At 42.5% G+C, this 19,357-nt stretch overlaps 1 protein-coding gene across 1 annotated transcript in view; it reads left to right on the forward strand.

The window, feature by feature from the left end:
* The window catches only part of heg1 (heart development protein with EGF-like domains 1), a 107,127-nt gene that overhangs the window by 68,535 nt on the left and 19,235 nt on the right, over window positions 1–19,357 (forward strand). The window contains 3 exon segments of the mRNA XM_067987320.1: window positions 7,964–8,077; window positions 8,798–8,920; window positions 14,551–14,636. Coding sequence (XP_067843421.1) covers window positions 7,964–8,077; window positions 8,798–8,920; window positions 14,551–14,636 — 323 coding nt within the window.

Below are 19,357 nucleotides of genomic sequence, written 5' to 3' on the forward strand. Positions count from 1 at the left end.
GTGAGGAATGGAGCCGCGGGCTAAAGTGTGGAATTTTTGCTGGGAGCCAAGTAGGATAGCTACAATCTTACCAATGTTGAGTTGAAGGAAATTCTTGCATCTTCAGGACTTGATGTCAGCTAAGCAGTCAGACAGCCTAGAGGTGATTAAATAGTCAACGAGAGTAGCAGAAAGGTAGATTTGGATGTCATCAACTTGCATGAGAAAGTTGACCCCGGGCTTACAAATGATGTCACCAGGGAGTAGCATGCAGATGAAGAAAAGAAGGGGGCCAAAGATGGAGCTTTGGTGTATACCGGAGGTGACTGCACAGGGGTGGCAGGAGAAGCTATTATAGGAAATCTGCTGGCTTCATTGGAATAGGTAGGAGTGGAACCAGGCTAGGGCAGTGACACGGAGGTGGATCATAGGAGAGAGATGATGGAGGAGGATGGAGTGATTGATTGTGTCAGTCAGTAGTGAACTGCATTGATGACACTCCTGAGAGAGCGAAAGAGAATAGCATGGAAGTTGGAAAACAGATAGTACAAGGAGAAAAATAGAATACGACTACTAAGAATAAAAATCAAATTCACAAACTATTTGATGCTCTGAAAATTGCAAATAATCATCTTCTGTTATATTTCTTTCCAATAAAAGTCACAAATACAACTTCTCCATACAGTTAAGTGGCAAAAGATCACTCACAGTACATAATAATATATTCAGGTTTGCTGTATGTAAGTGGAGTCTGATGCAGAATCAGGTTCTGCTCTGCTCATTTGGTAATGAGTCATATTGAAGATACTGCAGTGTCATCCAGCAGGTCAGGGAAATCAAAAGGGAAGGATGGCTTGGGTGGTCCCTAGTATCTCCTAGCGACTGTCTACCGGGGCCAATAGCAGTGGCGTGGGAGTAGACTGTGCATCTACTGCCTTGGCTGCAGTAGTGTCAGACCAGGCAGATAAAGAAGAAAGAGTTAAAAAATATATAGAAAAGAAGGGAAATTTATGTAAAAATATTGCCATGAAGAAGGAAAGTTTTTTTAAAAAAAGCTTTTAAAATTATTTCTGAATTGCTTTGACTAATGTGGGATTATTTATTTTTTTGCACATTTTTAGCAGAAAACCAGAAATGATGCTGCTTTACTATGATTAAAACTCAGTAGTAGTAGCATTGTAAAACCTGGTAAAAGTAATTGACATTTAAATCGTGAACTTATTACTGAGGTGAAACAATACCAAGATTTTTGTAGGCCCCAAGCTTAGTCATTTTTGCTCAGTTTTCACTGGTTTACCCAAAATGTCGATGTTGAACCTAATTATCTATTCCCAGTCAGGTTCAACATTGACATTTTGGGATAAAGATTGATCTTGGACACAAGTGTAGTATGAGTCAACCTGTGGGCCCTTCTCTTGCAGTTGTCCAACAATAAAAGGCATCTACAGAGGCAGGATTCCATTATGTTTTTTATCTCCTCTTGGGTGTAAATGTGGACATCTGAAGGATTCTGTTAAATATGATTTCTAGATAACTTGAAACAGAAAATTATGCTTCTTATAAAACTGTGAAGTTAACTAAGTATGAACACATAGCCAAAAACTCCTTTGAAATATAGTTGATCAGCTGCTGTTTCTACAACATTTCAAGCCACACTGGTTTTAATTACTCTCTGACATATATCATTTTGAAACGTTCCACACTGGTAAGTGAATGAGGTCATAGTATTTTGCTGTGAAACAGTACTGCAGATTAAAATGTAAGGTGATTATTTGATTCTTGCAGGTTAAATGCATCTCTAACCCACACTTACATCTGCATTTTTTACTGCTGTTGTAATACTGTAGAGTTTAAATAATTTTTTCCTCCGGTGCATATGAGGTCTTTTATTTTCTTCATAGTCTGGAGAGTGCTAGCTCCTTAGATGATACTGATATTCACAATGTAGCTGCAGTGTTACTGATATGTCGCCAAACACAATAAAACTGACTCCAGAAAAGTGTATCCCTGATCCAAGCATAGAATTCCAATCTAGCAAATCACTTCCCACTCACCCTTTTATATTCAATTCTGATCCAGACACAGCATTTACTTTGTAATCCTGATCCAAGTGTATAATGCTCCCTAGTTATTTGTGCTTCCATTGCTTCGCGCTCAATTTTGTCAGGCAGGCATTGTGGTGATTTTTCATGTACTAACAAATTTTTAGACTGCACCCTATTTTGTTTTATAAAGAGTTTTCGAAGGAGTGCAGTCATTTCTTGAAAAGTATTTAGCAAACACAAAACATAGTGACATAAGTCATGTCAAAGTGATGTCATCGCGACAAAAGTAACCCGTGACACCACTCCTTCCCCAATGACAGGTTTGTTTAGCGGTTCATGAATAAAGTTACTCTTTAAGAAGAATTCAAAATTTGCATTGTTTAGAGGAACAAAAATCTGTAGGTTGCAAAGTAAATTCTGAATTGAAGTATTTTTGTAAAATGCAACTAGGTGGTAATACTTTCATTTGGGGGAATATACCTTTATATTGTTTTGTATACTGTATAATGTTTTGGAATATGCTTTACCTTCCAAACTACTACAGGATAATTCTGAGCAGCAATAAAAATCATCTCAGCAGAAAATGTTCAAAAGTACATAAATGTAAGTCACCAGTTAAAGTATATTGTCATACTATGGTCGGTGCTGGGTCCCCAACTCTTTACAATCTATATTAACGATTTGGAGGAGGGGACCAAGTGTAACATATCAAAGTTTGCAGATGATACAAAGATAGGAGGGAAAGTAGAGAGTGAGGAGGACATAAAAAACCTACAGGGGGATATAGACAGGCTGGGTGAGTGGGCGGAGATTTGGCAGATGCAATACAATATTGGAAAATGTGAGGTTATGCACTTTGGCAGGAAAAATCAGAGAGCAAGTTATTATCTTAATGGCAAGAAACTGGAAAGTACTGCAGTACAAAGGGATCTGGGGGTCCTAGTGCAAGAAAATCAAAAAGTTAGTATGCAGGTGCAGCAGGTGATCAAGAAGGCCAACGGAATGTTGGCGTTTATTGCTAGGGGGATAGAATATAAAAACAGGGAGGTATTGCTGCAGTTATATAAGGTATTGGTGAGACCGCACCTGGAATACTGCATACAGTTTTGGACTCCATACTTAAGAAAAGACATACTTGCTCTCGAGGCAGTACAAAGAAGGCTCACTCGCTTAATCCCGGGGATGAGGGGGCGGACATATGAGGAGAGGTTGAGTAGGTTGGGACTCTACTCATTGGAGTTCAGAAGAATGAGAGGCGATCTTATTGAAACATATAAGATTGTGAAGGGGCTTGATCGGGTGGATGCGGTGAGGATGTTCCCAAGGATGGGTGAAACTAGAACTAGGGGGCATAATCTTAGAGTAAGGGGCTGCTCTTTCAAAACTGAGATGAGGAGAAACTTCTTCACTCAGAGGGTAGTAGGTCTGTGGAATTTGCTGCCCCAGGAAGCTGTGGAAGCTACATCATTAGATAAATTTAAAACAGAAATAGACAGTTTCCTAGAAGTAAAGGGAATTAGGGGTTACGGGGAGCGGGCAGGAAATTGGACATGAATTTAGATTTGAGGTTAGGATCAGATCAGCCATAATCTTATTGAATGGCGGAGCAGGCTCGAAGGGCTGATTGGCCAACTCCTGCTCCTATTTCTTATGTTCTTATGTTCGTATTATAGCAGAGTTGTTATATTACAAAGCACCAAATGGTCAAGCTTTACTGTAATTTAAATGAGTGAGCATGTAATTTTATCACTAAGGTAGTTAATAGCCTCAAAAATGGCTAGCATTTATGCTGGGATCAAAGGCCCGTGGATTTTTGGGGCCAGTCTCTTTCCTAAAGGATTGTTATTTGGGGATAAACATTATATCAATGTTTATAATCATTTAACCCTTAAATCACTAATCAGCATTTGTTACACCATACACGAGATCCTATTTAATCAGAATATGTTAGTGTTAGAAAGTGGCCATTTTACTTTTTAACTAGTCAATAGATATTCTGACCCATGCATTATTTGCCTTGGAAAACTATTCATGTTTATCAGAAGTTAATTATTTTAAAGGTTCGCTGATGAGAACATTGAACGCTTTGATGAAAAAAGAGCATATGCAATAAACTTAAAATCAATAACTAATAGAATCATAGAAATGCTACAGCATGAAAGGAGGCCATTCGGCCCAATATGAGTCCGTGCCGGCTCTTCGCAAGAGCAATCCAGCTGGTCCCACCACCCCGCCCCTTCCCCGTAGTCCTGCAAATTTTTTACCTTCAAGCACTCCCAGGTTTAATGATGCCTCACTCCAGGTGTTACTGGATGGGGTGAGGAGGAGGAGAGAGATTTTCTACCCGGTGGACGGGAGGAAGTGACCTGCCTCTGCCACCACGAAGGCCTGGCCGAGGTGGCAGAGGAGGTCACCAGCACCACCAAGATATCACGCACTGCATACAGTGCAGGAGGCGCTTCAATGACCTAAGTAGGTCAGCCGAAGTGAGTACACTTACTCGTTCCCCTACACTCTGTCTGCCACATCACCACCCCCTTCCCACATCTCCTTCTGCACTGCCAACACTACTCTGTCACATCACTCCTCACACCCACTCAAAGCTCATCCTCATCTTACCTGCACTTACTCACCTTGCCAGTACTCATCCCACCACTACCACTCAACCCAATCCTCATACAATCTCATGGCTCTATCTCACACTCACCCTCTGATGCATCTCTTTCACGGTCAGCCTCACCCAACCTGCCACTACCTGTGCTGCAGCCACAGGGCATGCATCACATATGTGTAGTAGGAAGCGTAAGGCAAACATGTTGTGAGCATGAAGGGGATGCACAAGAGTGTTTGAGGGTTTGTCATGGTTTTTACTTATATTTGATTTCTGATCAACTCACATTACATATTATATTGTCACCACTACTGCCACGTCTTGGCCATTCTTGACTGGCTTGGGCAATAATGCCCTTTCATGACGTTCTCCATGAACACCCTGATGCCACCCATTGGGTCACCCTACAGTGGGTGTATGTGTAGTTGCACGACTACTTTGTGCAGGTGCCTGTTGCGCAGCACTGTGTTCTAGCTCCACCTGGCGGAGGTGGACAGATGCCTGGCGAGGCTGGTGATGTTGCTCATCCTCCAATGGAGTGATGAATGCAGCAATGGAACCCCCCCCCCCACCCCCATCCTGACGGTGTGAGTGTGAGGGGTCCACAAAGTAGGTAAATGTATTTGCACAGCAGAGTTTAGGGTATGATTTAATAATTTTGAGTGTGGAGACAAAACTTTGTCTGAGGTGACAGAGTGCCCTGCTGCAATGAATGAGGGTTTACCCCGCACCTGTTAAATGGACCTTTGCAGCTGCCACAGGCTGCTGGCTGCAACACGTCTATTTAAACAGGGAGTGTTTCCCCCAGCATGGGAAACTTTCTCTGGGTAGGCCAAAATCCGAATCCTCCTAAAATCTCCAACTAATGAGGTCTGTAAACGACCTCAAGTACCCAGATAATGATCTTAAGTGGGATCGCGCTGGCTTTAATTACCGGTGGGAGTCCCGCATGCGATTCACGTCATTGGGGAACCCGGAAGTCGGCGGGTTGGAGCCAGGATCTGGACCCGCTCCGTGAATCCCCAATTTTAGGAGCTCCCCCGTCACGAACGCACCCGCTTGGCCATCCGAAAATTGACCCCCATGCCTCTATTTCTAAAGCCCAGGACCCTGTATGCTTTTTAACCGCTTTCTCAACCTGCCCTGCCACCTTCAATGACTTGTGCACATATATCCCCAGATCTCTCTGTTCCTGCACCCTTTTTAGAATTGTACCCTTTAGTTTATATTGCCTCTCCTCGTTCTTCCTACCAAAATGTATCACTTCGCACTTCTCTGTGTTAAATTTCACCTGCCATGTGTCTGCCCATTCCACCAGCCTATCGATATCCTCTTGAAGTCTATCATTATCCTCCTCACTGTTCACTGCACTTCCAAGTTTTGTGGCATCTGAAAATTTTGAAATTGTGTCCTATACACCCAAGTCCAAGTCATTCATATATATCAAGAAAAGCAATGGTCCTAGTACCGACTCCTGGGGAACACCACTGTTCACCTCCCTCCAGTCCGAAAAACAACCGTTCACTACTACTCTCTGTTTCCTGTCACTTAGCCAATTTCGAATCCATGCTGCCACTGCCCCCTTTTATTCCATGGGCCTCAACATTGATGACAAGCCTATTATGTGGCACTTTGTCAAACGCCTTTTGGCGTTTACATGTAATAAAGACAAGTATTACAGAAAAAAATAATTTTTAGATCTCTTGAAATCTATTTTAGTAATTATAATTGTTAGAGGGCCAACCCCATTCACTGGTAACATTTCCTTGATCTTCCTCTGCAGAAAGTCTAACTACAGCTCATTGATCATCTCATTCACAGTGTGCATCACATCTTAACCTTGATACTTGAACATTAATGTTTTATTACTGACTTGTTTACGTTCTGTACTTGATAGAGTGAGGCCTGGTAGGATTCAGATTTTAATTATAATTTTAATTAGGAGTGTTGGAATGCAATCTTCTATCGTATACCTTGGGAAAGACCTCAACCAAGTTCACAAGCATCGCCTGTAATTAAAACTCTGCAGCAAATGGCAAGAGAGCATCAATATGAAAGTCCTGTCATCAGCCAATACAATCAGCATCAAAACAATACTCAACAAAGTACAGTTTCATGGGTAAGCCATGTCACTGAGAAGCTGGACAGAAGTTTTCTGAACAGGTTTTTTCACGCTCAGCTGAAAAATGCTTCATGATTCTGTCATAGGCAGATGGGTACAAAGACATCTTGGAAAACAACCTCAAGACATGTAGTATCCCTATGGATGACTAGATAGATGTAGCATTGGATAGGATGTGATGGTGCACTGCCCTACATGCTAGTGTCTCTCACTTCAAAAATGAACCTGTGTGAGGTGATCAGAACAGCTGCCGCAACCAACTGACTCAAACCAGACCATCCTATGGTGTAACTAAAGTGAGAAGAATGTGGTTCACAAATGGTCACCAGAAAGTGCACCAGAAGAAGCTTCTGAACACCCAGTTATTCTCAATATATGAATGTGGCCAACAGGGGTTCTCAATGATTGTCTCTTAGCTACTGATGCTGAAGATTCTAGTATACTTAACTCTATGTCATTGCAGAATAAGAGCATTTTAATGCAATGGATTCCTACCTTTTTTGGAGCAGACTCAAACTGCTAAAACTCCTTTTGTTGAGGACCATTTCCAGCCATTGTTGAGATGTGACCTTTATCTACAGCATCTGGGTTGAACTGGAACTTATATTTCTAGAGATGATCGTCAGAGGGCAGCATTGAAATTAGTCTTTGGAACTGTACCATGATTCCCTTTATTTTATCACCTTTTGTGGTCCAGTATAAACAATATCCTGAAACTATTATTCTTTTATTCACTATTGCTACTGTTGGCTATCCATTCTTATATAATATTCTCAGTTTATGTTGCCAATCACCTCATATTATGGGGTTATTTCATTATGGAAATGTTAATAAATATGATTTTGAGAAATGTGTATTTTATTTGAAAACTGCTGCATTCTTTATATCTATGTGTATTATTATTACTGCAATTATTGTATATGAATACTCATACTCCATGCTGGAATAGCACTCAGTGAGAGAGAGAGCTGAGTAAGCAATGGGGTAATAATTGAACGCTATTGCCTTGCATTTTTTCAGCTCAAAATCCTCAATTCAATAACTGAACTTGTTTGATCGCTTACTATAGCCTTTAGTAGATGGCCGATTTTGGCTCGAATGAGTTGATTGCTAATGTTGTAAATATATTAGAATGTAAAACACAGAACAAGGGTCCACTGGTCAATCAATTGGATATTAATAAATTGTGTATTTCTTTTTAAACAGAGAATGTCTGCATCTCAAATCCTTGTCTTAATGGAGGCACTTGTGTCAATCATCTTAATAATAGCAAAAAGTGTGTATGCCCATCCAGCTGGCAAGGAGTGAACTGTAGCAAAGGTAACATATTCTGCTCTGATCTATTACCAAGTTTTCTTGAAGCGAAACATTACATTGCTAGCTCAACAATATTCCAACATGGCATTTATGTTATCATTTTGCTTTTTTTATCCGATCATTGTTTTGCAAAACATTCCAAATTAAAGGTGTTTAAGAAAGTAAAATTTGTGTTATCGCACTATGAATATTTCATTTTTAAATAAGAAGGTCATTTTATGGAGTCCTTTTTATTCAAACTCCCCCTCCTCTCTCTTCCACCCCCGTCTATCGTTTTGATAGAGCAGTTGACTCTGTTTCCCAGTGATTGGTTTGATGTAGCACTGACAGGTGGTGCGATATGTCACCTGGTCGAACCTTGTTCACAGTCAAGGATGCCAGAGGGGAATGGAGAAAAAAAGGTGTCCATTTCATTGCCTCAAGAGGGGAAAAAATTAAGAGCAAGAAGCCATGTGATCAGATAAATTGGGAAATGTTCAATTCTTGGTTAATTATAGAATCATAGAATCATAGAAAGGTTACAGCACAGAAGGAGGCCATTCAGCCCATCGAGTCCTCGCCGTATAGTATTGCATCTTCTTGTAAATCACAAATATTATCATCTTATTTTAGTTTGCTTTGTATTATTGTGTTGTCGGTGACTTTGCAATGAAATTTAACCTTCTTTAAACTTACAAACCGGTTTTAGTTTGTACTTAGTAATCAGTTCTTTTCTTTAAGCAGATGTGGATGAATGCCTTTCAAATCCATGTCCATCTCGGGCAAAATGTGTTAATAATTTGGGCTCTTTCACCTGCAAGTGTTTCCCAGGGTATTACCTAGAGAAGGGAACAAGATGCACTTTGGGTAAGAAAATGATTTGTTGCTCTGGAGATGCTATGGATATATCTATTCTTGGCTTCTGACATTTGTTTAGCTTTAGTAGATAAGCTATTTTAATTTTGCAGAATTTAGACAAAAACAACTCTCATGCAAGAGGTCTTGAAACTTCTATAAGGAGAACATTTGTAGATCATAGTAAATATATTGTAATAATAAACTGTATAATTCTGAGAGGTTAATCAGATAAAATATCATTTAAAAATAAAAGCCAGTTGGTGCATAGTTGCTGACATCTGTTTTGCTTTATGGATAATTGTTTTGAAGAAATTGATGGACCTCTGTGTGTCCAAAATCAAAGCTATGCCTCTGCCTCCTCTGAATCCTTCCCTAACCCCAAGGCTCCCAATCATCGTGACAAAACCTCTGCCCCCCCACCCCCAGCACCACCACCACACCCCCCACCCCATCTCTACTTGTTAGAGTTTCTCCCCATTTCTGCCATTCCCTCATCAAACTCATAGGACAAGATTTTCTGTTTTGGCAGAAAGTTAGCATAAAGTTGGTGCGGTGGGTTTTGCACCCACCTGACATAGCTGACATTGACCAGCAGGCTTTCCAGTGCCAACATGTATGCTAATGACTCCAAACTTTACCTCTCCACCTCCACCAAGGATTCCACCACTGTAACTACTATCTATAATTGTCCATCTCAGATTAAGATTTGGATGAGTGATAATTTCTTCCATCTTAATATTGGTAAATCCATGGCCACCCTCTATGACTCCTATTAGCACCTTGGTGTTAGGGCCTGGATAGGTCCATGACTGGTGAAACTTTGCTGACCTTCTCACCCTGAAATGTGCTTCAATCCCCACATCTGATCCGTTACCAAGATCACTTTCTTTCAATCCAAAACATTGCCCATCTTTGCTGCTACTTCTCTTCCACCGTGGTGAAAATACTTATCTGTGCCTTGGCCTGACTTCTCCAATGCTTTCCTTGATATGGCTCCCCATTTTCACCCCTCATAAACTACAATGTATCCACAGTAAACTGGGCAAATCTGTTAATGGATAAAACTACAGAAGATCAGTCGGAGGTGTTCAAAAAATAATTTAACACGATACAGAACCACTTTATACCCTAAGGGGCAAGAGCTCAACTTGCCAAAAAAAAACAGCCATGAATGACAAAATAGGTAAGGGACAACATAAAACTAAAAGGAAAAGCATACAAAAATGCAAAAAAAAAGCACGGGTCCTGGTGACTGGGAGAGATACAAAGAACAGTAGAGGGTGACAAAATTGGTAGTAAGAGCTACAAAAAGGGAGTATGAAAACAAATTTGCAAGGAATATCAAAATCAACCCAAAAACTTTTACAATTATAACAGGAAAAAGAGGCTGATTATGAGCAATGTGGGCCCCTTAAAAACGGATAGGGGTGATATTGTAAAGGAAAATAAGGAAATGGCGGACATGTTAAATAATTACTTGACATCAGTATTTACAGTAGAAGAAGAGGACAGCATGCCGGACACTCCAAGGAAACTAATTTTGAATCAGGGATGGGGACTCACCATAATTAACAAAAGCAAATTAACAGTAATGAAGAAAATAATGGCACTGAAGAGTGACAAATCCCCAGGACCAGATGATTTCCATCCCAGGGTTTTAAAGGTATTAGGTGAGAACATTGCAGATGCCCTAACTATAATCTTCCAAAGTTCTCGCGATTCAGGAACCATCCCTTTAGATTGGAAAATTGCACATGTCACTCCACTATTTAAGAAAGGTGAGAGAGGGAAACCAAAGAATTATAGACCAGTTAGCCTAACATTTGTTGTCGAGCAATTACTAGAGTCTATAATTAAGGGTAGAGTGACTGAACACCTTGAAAATTTCCAGCTGATCAGAGAGAGTCAGCATGGATTTGTAAAGGGCAGGTCATGCCTGATGAACCTGATTGAATTTTTTGAAGAGGTGACTAAAGTAGTGGACAGGGGAATGCCTATGGATGTTATTTATATGGACTTCCCGAAGGTATTCAATAAAGTCCCTCGTAAGAGACTGTCCCTCATAAAAGACTAAAGTTGAAGCTCATGGAATTGAGGGCAAATTATTGACTTGGTTAGGAAATTGGCTGAGCGGCAGGAGACAGAGAATAAGGATAATGGGCAGGTACTGAAATTGGCAGGATGTGACTAGTGTCCCACAGGGATCTGTGTTGAGGCCTCAACTATTCACTATATTTATTAGCGACTTAGTTGACGGAAGAGAGAGCCACATATCCAATTTTGCCGATGACACAAAGATAGGCAGCATTGTAAGCAATGTAGATATAAGCATAAAATTACAGAGAGATATTAATTGATTAAGTGAATGGGCAAAACTATAGCAAGTGGATTTCAATGTAGGCAGCTGTGAGGTCATCCACTTTGGACCTAAAAAGAATAGATCAGTGTACTTTCTAAATGGTGAAAAGCTTGAAACAGTTGAGGTCCAAAGAGACTTAGGGATCCATGTGCATAGATCATTAAAATGTCAAGGACAGGAACAGAAAATAATCAATCAGCTAATGGAATGCTGTCCTTTATATCTAGAGGACTAGAATACAAGGGGGTAGAAATTATGCAACAGCTATACAAAGCCTCGAGCCACACCTGGAGTACTATGTTCAGTTCTGGGCACCACACCTTAAGATGGCTATATTGGCCTTGGAGGGAGTGTGGCGTAGATTTACTAGAATGATACCTGGACTCCAAGGGTTAAATTACTACACAAACTAGGGTTGTATTCCCTGGAATTTAGAAGATTAAGGGTGATTTGATCGAAGTTTTCAAGATTTAAGGGGAACTGATAGGGTGGAGGGAAACTATTTCCGCTGGTTGGGGAGTCTAGGACTAGTGGACATAGCCTAAAAATTAGAGCCAGGACTTTCAGGAGTGAAGTTAGGAAACACTTCTACATGCAAAGGGTGGTAGAAATTTGGAACTCTCTCCCACAAACAGCAGTTCATGCTAGCTCAATTGTTAATTTTAAATCTGAGATTGATAGACTCGAGGGGCTAAATGGCCTACTCCTGTTCCTATGTTCCTAAACCACTGCAGCCTACATCCTCTTTCCCCACTCCCATCTTCTTATTTAAAACAGAAATAGACAGTTTTCTAGAAGTAAAGGGAATTAGGGGTTATGGGGAGCGGGCAGGAAATTGGACATGAAGCTGAGTTCGGATCGGTCAATGCCCTGTGGGTGGTGGAGAGGGCCCAGGGGCTATGTGGCCGGGTCCTGCTCCGACTTCTTGTGTTCTTTAGATTTGTGGTTGGGATCAGATCAGCCATGATCTTATTGAATGGCGGAGCAGGCTCGAGGGGCCAATTGGCCTACTCCTCCAACATCTGAATGTTTGCCATTCATTTTTCCATCTGCCTCTCCATAAACAGTTTTTCTTTCAGCCACTATGCCCCTGTTATTTAGAACTCCTGCCCAAATCTTCCACCTCATCACCTCACTCTCTGCTTTCAAAAACCTTCCTAAAACACCTCTTTAATCGTGCTTTTCACAAGATACTTACAGATTGGGAAGGCCATTCAGCCCATCTTAATTCATCCATCTGGAACAATCCTACACTCCCCTGCCCCCCCCCCCCCATTGCTGCCATTAATTGTTAATTGTTTCAAATGATTTCAGGATGTTTACCGCCACCATTTTGCTCAGAAGTCCATTCCAAGTGTTGGTCACTCTCTGTATGAAGAACTTCCTGATATCAGTCCAAATGTTACCTTTTACTAGTTTGAGTCTGTGTCCCCTTGTCCAATTCCCACTATTTAATTCAAAGTATTATTCCGGACTAGCCTTTTCCATACCATTTACTATCTTATATACCTCTATTAAATCACCTTTCAGACGCCTCCTTATCAAGCTGAAAAGCCCAAGTCTCTCCAGTCTTTCACCCATAGTAGTTTCAACACCATTCATGAAGTATCTCTGTTGCCCATTTTTCCTTCCTATGTGCAATATTTTACACTTGTCTGCATTAAATTTCATGTTTCAATGTTCAGTTCTGCCTCATTCGATTCCACTGCCACTACTAGTTTGATATCATCTACAGATTTGATCAATTTATGTCTCTGAATCCAAGTCATTGATGTAATTTAGTAACTGTGAGGGAGATTTTCAGGCCTCCTGCCCGGCAGAATCGTGGCATCAAGTCCCGTTCACCCATCACCCCTGTGCTCACTGACCTACATTGGCATCCAGTCCACCAATGACCTGATTTAAAAATTCTCATCCTCGTGTTCAAATCCATTGTTCCTCCCTATCTCTGTGACCTCCTCCAGCCCTATAACCCACCGAGAAATCTATGCTCCTCCAGTTCTGGCCTTTGGTGCACCCCCACTTTGTCCTCCCCATGCCTTCAGCCCTTTAGGCCCTACGATCTGGAATTCCTTCCCAAAACTCTCCAACCCTCTCCTCCTTTGAGACTCTGCTTGAAACCTACCTCTTTGACCAAATGTTTGGTCACCTGTCTTAATGTCTCCTTCTTTGGCTTGGCATCGACTCTTGACTGATTACGCTCCTGTGAAGCGCTGTGGGACGTTTTACAACATTAAATGTGCTATATAAGTGCAATTTGTTGTTGTTGTTGATAACACCTCAAAAATGGTGGGGAATGACTTGCCGCCCTGTTCCCGCCTTCGATATAGTCTTCCCCTGGGCATACCGCTGGGTGGACGGAGCACTCTCCTGCGTCAGGCAGTAGGCACTTTTAATAAGCAAATTGGGATCCTATGAATTACATAGGCCCTTGTTTTCCATTTTAAGACAGTACTGGCCTGTATTATCTGGCAGTCCAGCTACAGGTAAGTTTTGCTGTATTTTTGGGGTCCGGGGGACCTGGTTATGCATACTTGTGAATAATATACTTTAAAGCTGTATTCAGTTTGGACCAATAGCACAGCCTGCTGATGTATTTATGCATTGTGCCACCTAATGGATACATGTGGTTTTGAATTAACGCTGGGATCTTGATGAACATTGGGCTTCAAGTGATGGTGCTAAGCAGAGGGTTAGCTGACATGATTGGTTGTCATGTGCCACCTAATGGCCAGCTATGGAAGGCCACTGGCAGAGGAGCATGTGACCTGGTCAATTTATCAGCCAGCAGAGAATAGGAAGAGGAGAAAAATAAATAATAACAAAGTAAAGAAAGAACTTGTATTTATGTAGGGGTTTTCATATCCTCAGGATGACCAAAGTGCTTCACAGCTATTGAATTACTTCTGAGGTGTTGTCACCATTGTTCTGTAGGTGAGTGCAGTAGCCAACTTGTGCACATCAAGGTTCGACAAACAGGAAATGGGATGAATGACCAGTTAATCTGTTTTTTAGTGGTGTTGGTTGAGGGATAAATATTGGCCAGGAGTACTCCCTTGCTCTTCTTTGAATAGTGATGTAGAATCTTTTTGGGTGTCTGAACAGGCTAATGGGCCTCGGTTTAACATCCAATAGATAGTGCCTCTGACAATGTAGCACTCCCTCAATCCTGCACTGAAGTATCGAATGAAAAGTAAAGTTACATCAGAACGATTGTTCTGCATGCAGTTTTGAACAGATAGTTGTTTAAATTCAATCTTCTATTATTATTGCCCTATAGCAAGGACCTTTGCAGGTGTTTTCTACATTGACAACAAATCCCGAATTTCAGGAATTCAGGAACTAGAAGGAGATATTTTAAAAATGGTGAGTTTGGCTTTATAAACAGTAACTACATGAATAATTAACAATCTCTGCAGTGTAGACTTTTTTAATATTTAAAATAATAATTACTGTTTTTATATGTTCTATGCCTATCATTATTTGATTAACATTGTTAATTAACCCTCTGATTTTCTGATCTTTGCTGTACCAAAAGGCTCTTGACACTGACCGTCTGCCTGAGACAGGGATCTCAAATTTGTACATTCTCAAACTCTTAAATGTGTTTTCTTAACCCAGATTTATGGCTAATCCATCATAGTTGTATACCTTTCCATAATTCGCTGTTGTCCATTCACCAGCTTTTTAAGTTTATTATCTTTCTTTATTTACGATTTTGAAAAATATGAAGCATTGATTCATGCGACCACTAAACCTCCAAAACAAATTGTCAATATGGTGATATTTTTCCCCACTTACCAGTGTTTGCTTTATTTAGCATAGCACTGCCTGCTTCAGTGCAGTGATTATCTCATTATACGATGGCATCAGGGTTTATGTTATGTATTTGTCGCCAGTAGCTTGGCAACTAATTGGCAGTTGGCACTCTCCCCCTCATGTCTTTATACCTTCCTCATGTTTACTTTTCTCTCAGTCTTCTCCTGGAAGATTCTTTGTGTTCTAACTTTCCAACTTGAGTTTGGTGTTTTTTCTTTTTCTCGATTATTTTCAGACCTTCCAATCTAAGGAAAATTTTATGAGGGTGAAGATGTTGCCAAGTACCAAAGGTGTGAGGCAACCAAGTTGGCTGAGGTATCGGAGCCTGCCTCAGGCACTGCAAATTTTATATAAAGAGGCATAAAAGAAATGGTGATTAGGGGGAGGAGCCAGACATGCAGTTTTCTTTAAGATTTATATATCTGAATGAATTCAGTAGTGTGCTTTGTAACATTGGTAACATTTTGGTTTGACCTCCTGCATGATTGCTTTCAAAACTAAATAGTACAGTTCAATACTTCAGTATAAATTAGACTAACCAAAGTACTGACATTTTATTAAATTACAGTGTAGCTCAAACACGCTAGTAAAGGTCCCAGCTCTGGCGAAGTATGCATTACTCTGTGGTAAGCAAAAACATGGTTAGACTTCCTCCATCATATGACAATTGATTCTGCAGCTGTTCTAGGATTTTTAGACCATATACCAAAATGTATAGGTATTGAAGACTAGAAACTTCAGATTACAAGAACCTTACAGTGTGATGAAATACCTCTCTTTCCTCTTCCACCACCCCCAACATTGAGTTTATGTGGCTAACACATTTGAGGTTAAAGTATTTGATAGGCAAGCAACTCTGGAATTTAACTCTGGTCTCTTGTATTTTTCACTTCATTTTGAATTAAAATTTTCCCAATGTTTGTTGAAGTCACCAAGGCTCCATAGGTCAAGATAAATCTGCAATAAAAACAGAAAATGTTGAGAACACTCAGCAGGTCAGGCAGCATCTGTGGAGAGAGAAATAGAGTTAATGGGCAGGATTTTAAAAGGGAAAAACGGGTGGGTTGGGGTGGAGAGGCAATCAAAATCGCTGTTTGTGGGAGCGGGCAGACATCCCGGCTGGAACACACACATTTTTGAATGAGACTCAGGCAAATCTGTGTGCTTGCACACAGCAGTCACCAGGAAGTCCCGCCCCCATTTAAACCCAACGGGCCGATAATTAAAGGAGCAAATGTACCTGAGGTACTTGAGGTAGTTTTTATTTGTGTATTGGACACTTTAAAAGATTTTAATGTTAACTGGGAAGCTTTTCCACAATTTCCGATTCACGCCTGTTGAAACCAGGCGGGAAGGGCCGGATCAGTGAAAAATAAATTAAATAAAATTACATTTCCCATTGTAAAAAAAAGTAAATAAACATACCTTAAAAATGATGTTGCCTGGAACCCCCATCCCCCTACCCCGATCTCTGATGGCCAGTGTCTCCACTCTGATCCCGATGTCCAATGTCTCCACTCTGATCCCGATGTCCAATGTCTCCACTCTGATCCCGATGTCCAATGTCTCCACTCTGATCCCGATGTCCAATGTCTGCACTCTGATCCCGATGTCCAATGTCTGCACTCTGATCTCGATGTCCGATGTCTCCACTCTGATCCCGATGTCCGATGTCTGCACTTTGATCCCGATGTCCGATGTCTGCACTTTGATCCCGATGTCCGATGTCTGCACTTTGATCCCGATGTCCGATGTCTCCACTCTGATCCCGATGTCCGATGTCTGCACTTTGATCCCGATGTCCGATGTCCTCACTCTGATCCCGATGTCCGATGTCTCCACTCTGATCCCGATGTCCGATGTCTCCACTCTGATCCCGATGTCCGATGTCTCCACTCTGATCCCGATGTCCGATGTCTCCACTCTGATCCCGATGTCCGATGTCTCCACTCTGATCCCGATGTCCGATGTCTCCACTCTGATCCCGATGTCCGATGTCTCCACTCTGATCCCGATGTCCGATGTCTCCACTCTGATCCCGATGTCCGATGCCTCCACTCTGATCCCGATGTCCGATGCCTCCACTCTGATCCCGATGTCCGATGTCTCCACTCTGATCCCGATGTCCGATGTCTGCACTTTGATCCCGATGTCCGATGTCTGCACTTTGATCCCGATGTCCGATGCCTCCACTCTGATCCCGATGTCCGATGCCTCCACTCTGATCCCGATGTCCGATGTCTCCACTCTGATCCCGATGTCCGATGCCTCCACTCTGATCCCGATGTCCGATGTCTCCACTCTGATCCCGATGTCCGATGCCTCCACTCTGATCCCGATGTCCGATGTCTCCACTCTGATCCCGATGTCCGATGTCTCCACTCTGATCCCGATGTCCGATGTCTCCACTGTAATCCCGATGTCCGATGTCTCCACTCTGATCCCGATGTCCGATGTCTCCACTCTGATCCCGATGTCCGATGTCTCCACTTTGATCCCGATGTCCGATGTCTCCACTCTGATCCCGATGTCCGATGTCTCCACTTTGATCCCGATGTCCGATGTCTCCACTCTGATCCCGATGTCCGATGTCTCCACTTTGATCCCGATGTCCGATGTCTCCACTCTGATCCCGATGTCCGATGTCTCCACTCTGATCCCGATGTCCGATGTCTCCACTCTGATCCTGATGTCCGATGTCTCCACTCTGATCCCGATGTCCGATGTCTGCACTTTGATCCCGATGTCCGATGTCTCCACTTTGATCCTGATGTCCGATGTCTCCACTCTGATCCCGATGTTCGATGTCTCCACTCTGATCCCGATGTTCGATGTCTCCACTCTGATCCCGATGTCCGATGTCTCCACTTTGATCCCGATATCCGATGTCTCCACTTTGATCCCGATGTCCGATGTCTCCACTCTGATCCCGATGTCCGATGTCTCCACTCTGATCCCGATGTCCGATGTCTCCACTCTGATCCCGATGTCCGATGTCTCCACTCTGATCCCGATGTCCGATGTCTCCACTCTGATCCCGATGTCCGATGTCTCCACTCTGATCCCGATGTCCGATGTCTCCACTCTGATCCTGATGTCCGATGTCTCCACTCTGATCCCGATGTCCGATGTCTCCACTTTGATCCTGATGTCCGATGTCTCCACTCTGATCCCGATGTTCGATGTCTCCACTCTGATCCCGATGTCCGATGTCTCCACTTTGATCCCGATGTCCGATGTCTCCACTCTGATCCCGATGTCCGATGTCTCCACTCTGATCCCGATGTCCGATGTCTCCACTCTGATCCCGATGTCCGATGTCTCCACTCTGATCCCGATGTCCGATGTCTCCACTCTGATCCTGATGTCCGATGTCTCCACTCTGATCCCGATGTTCGATGTCTCCACTCTGATCCCGATGTCCGATGTCTCCACTCTAGTCTTTGTTCCACCGCCCCCCCCCCAACTCGATCCTAACTGCCGATGAGGTTTCTCTCTTTCTTCTCCCTCCCCCCCCAAGATGTGCAGCTCCTGTCAATCAGGCTGGCTGCCGGTCCCCGGAGGAGGCTTTGATTGGCCTCATTAGGCCTACTTCCCTTCCAGGTTTCGCACCCGCAAATGAGTACAGAGCCAGGGAAAAGTGGAGGGGGGGAGGTGAAAGAGAAAGAGCAATGGGGGCAGTTGTGACTAAAAGGGATGATTATGCAAGGCAAAAGATTATGATAATGAGACAAGTATAGAAACAAAAGATGGGCCCAGAAGAGGTGTAAATGTTTATAGCAGAATAGCAGAGGGGGAGGGAAGCATGAAAAATCTGGCAAATTAGAGAGGGTTGCCATGGCCCGGGAATGTGGTGGAAGAAAGGCAGGTAGACCCCAAAGGGTGCAGACCACCCCGCCGGCCGTGTATCGATAGGGGATCCCCACCCATAGCACCAGCCCACACCTCCTCCATTCCCAGCGGCTTTGGTTTGAGCACCAATTGTCCAAGAGAAAATGGGAATGGTGGTTAAGATCTAAAGTTGTTAAACTCGCTGTTAAGGCCGGAAGGCTGTAAAGTGCCTAGTAGAAAGATGAGGTGCTGTTCCTCGAGCTTGCATTGAGCATTTTTGGAACAGTGTAGGAGGCCAGGGACAGAGAGGCCAGATTGGGAGTGAGATGGAGAATTAAAGTAGCAAGCAACCGAAAGCTCAGGGTCACCCTTGCGGAATGAGCGGAGGTATTCAGCAAAGCGATCACGCAATCTGTGTTTGGTCTCCTCAATGTAGA

This window comes from Heptranchias perlo, chromosome 7 (assembly GCF_035084215.1).
Source record: "Heptranchias perlo isolate sHepPer1 chromosome 7, sHepPer1.hap1, whole genome shotgun sequence".
NCBI classification, from domain to species: domain Eukaryota; kingdom Metazoa; phylum Chordata; class Chondrichthyes; order Hexanchiformes; family Hexanchidae; genus Heptranchias; species Heptranchias perlo.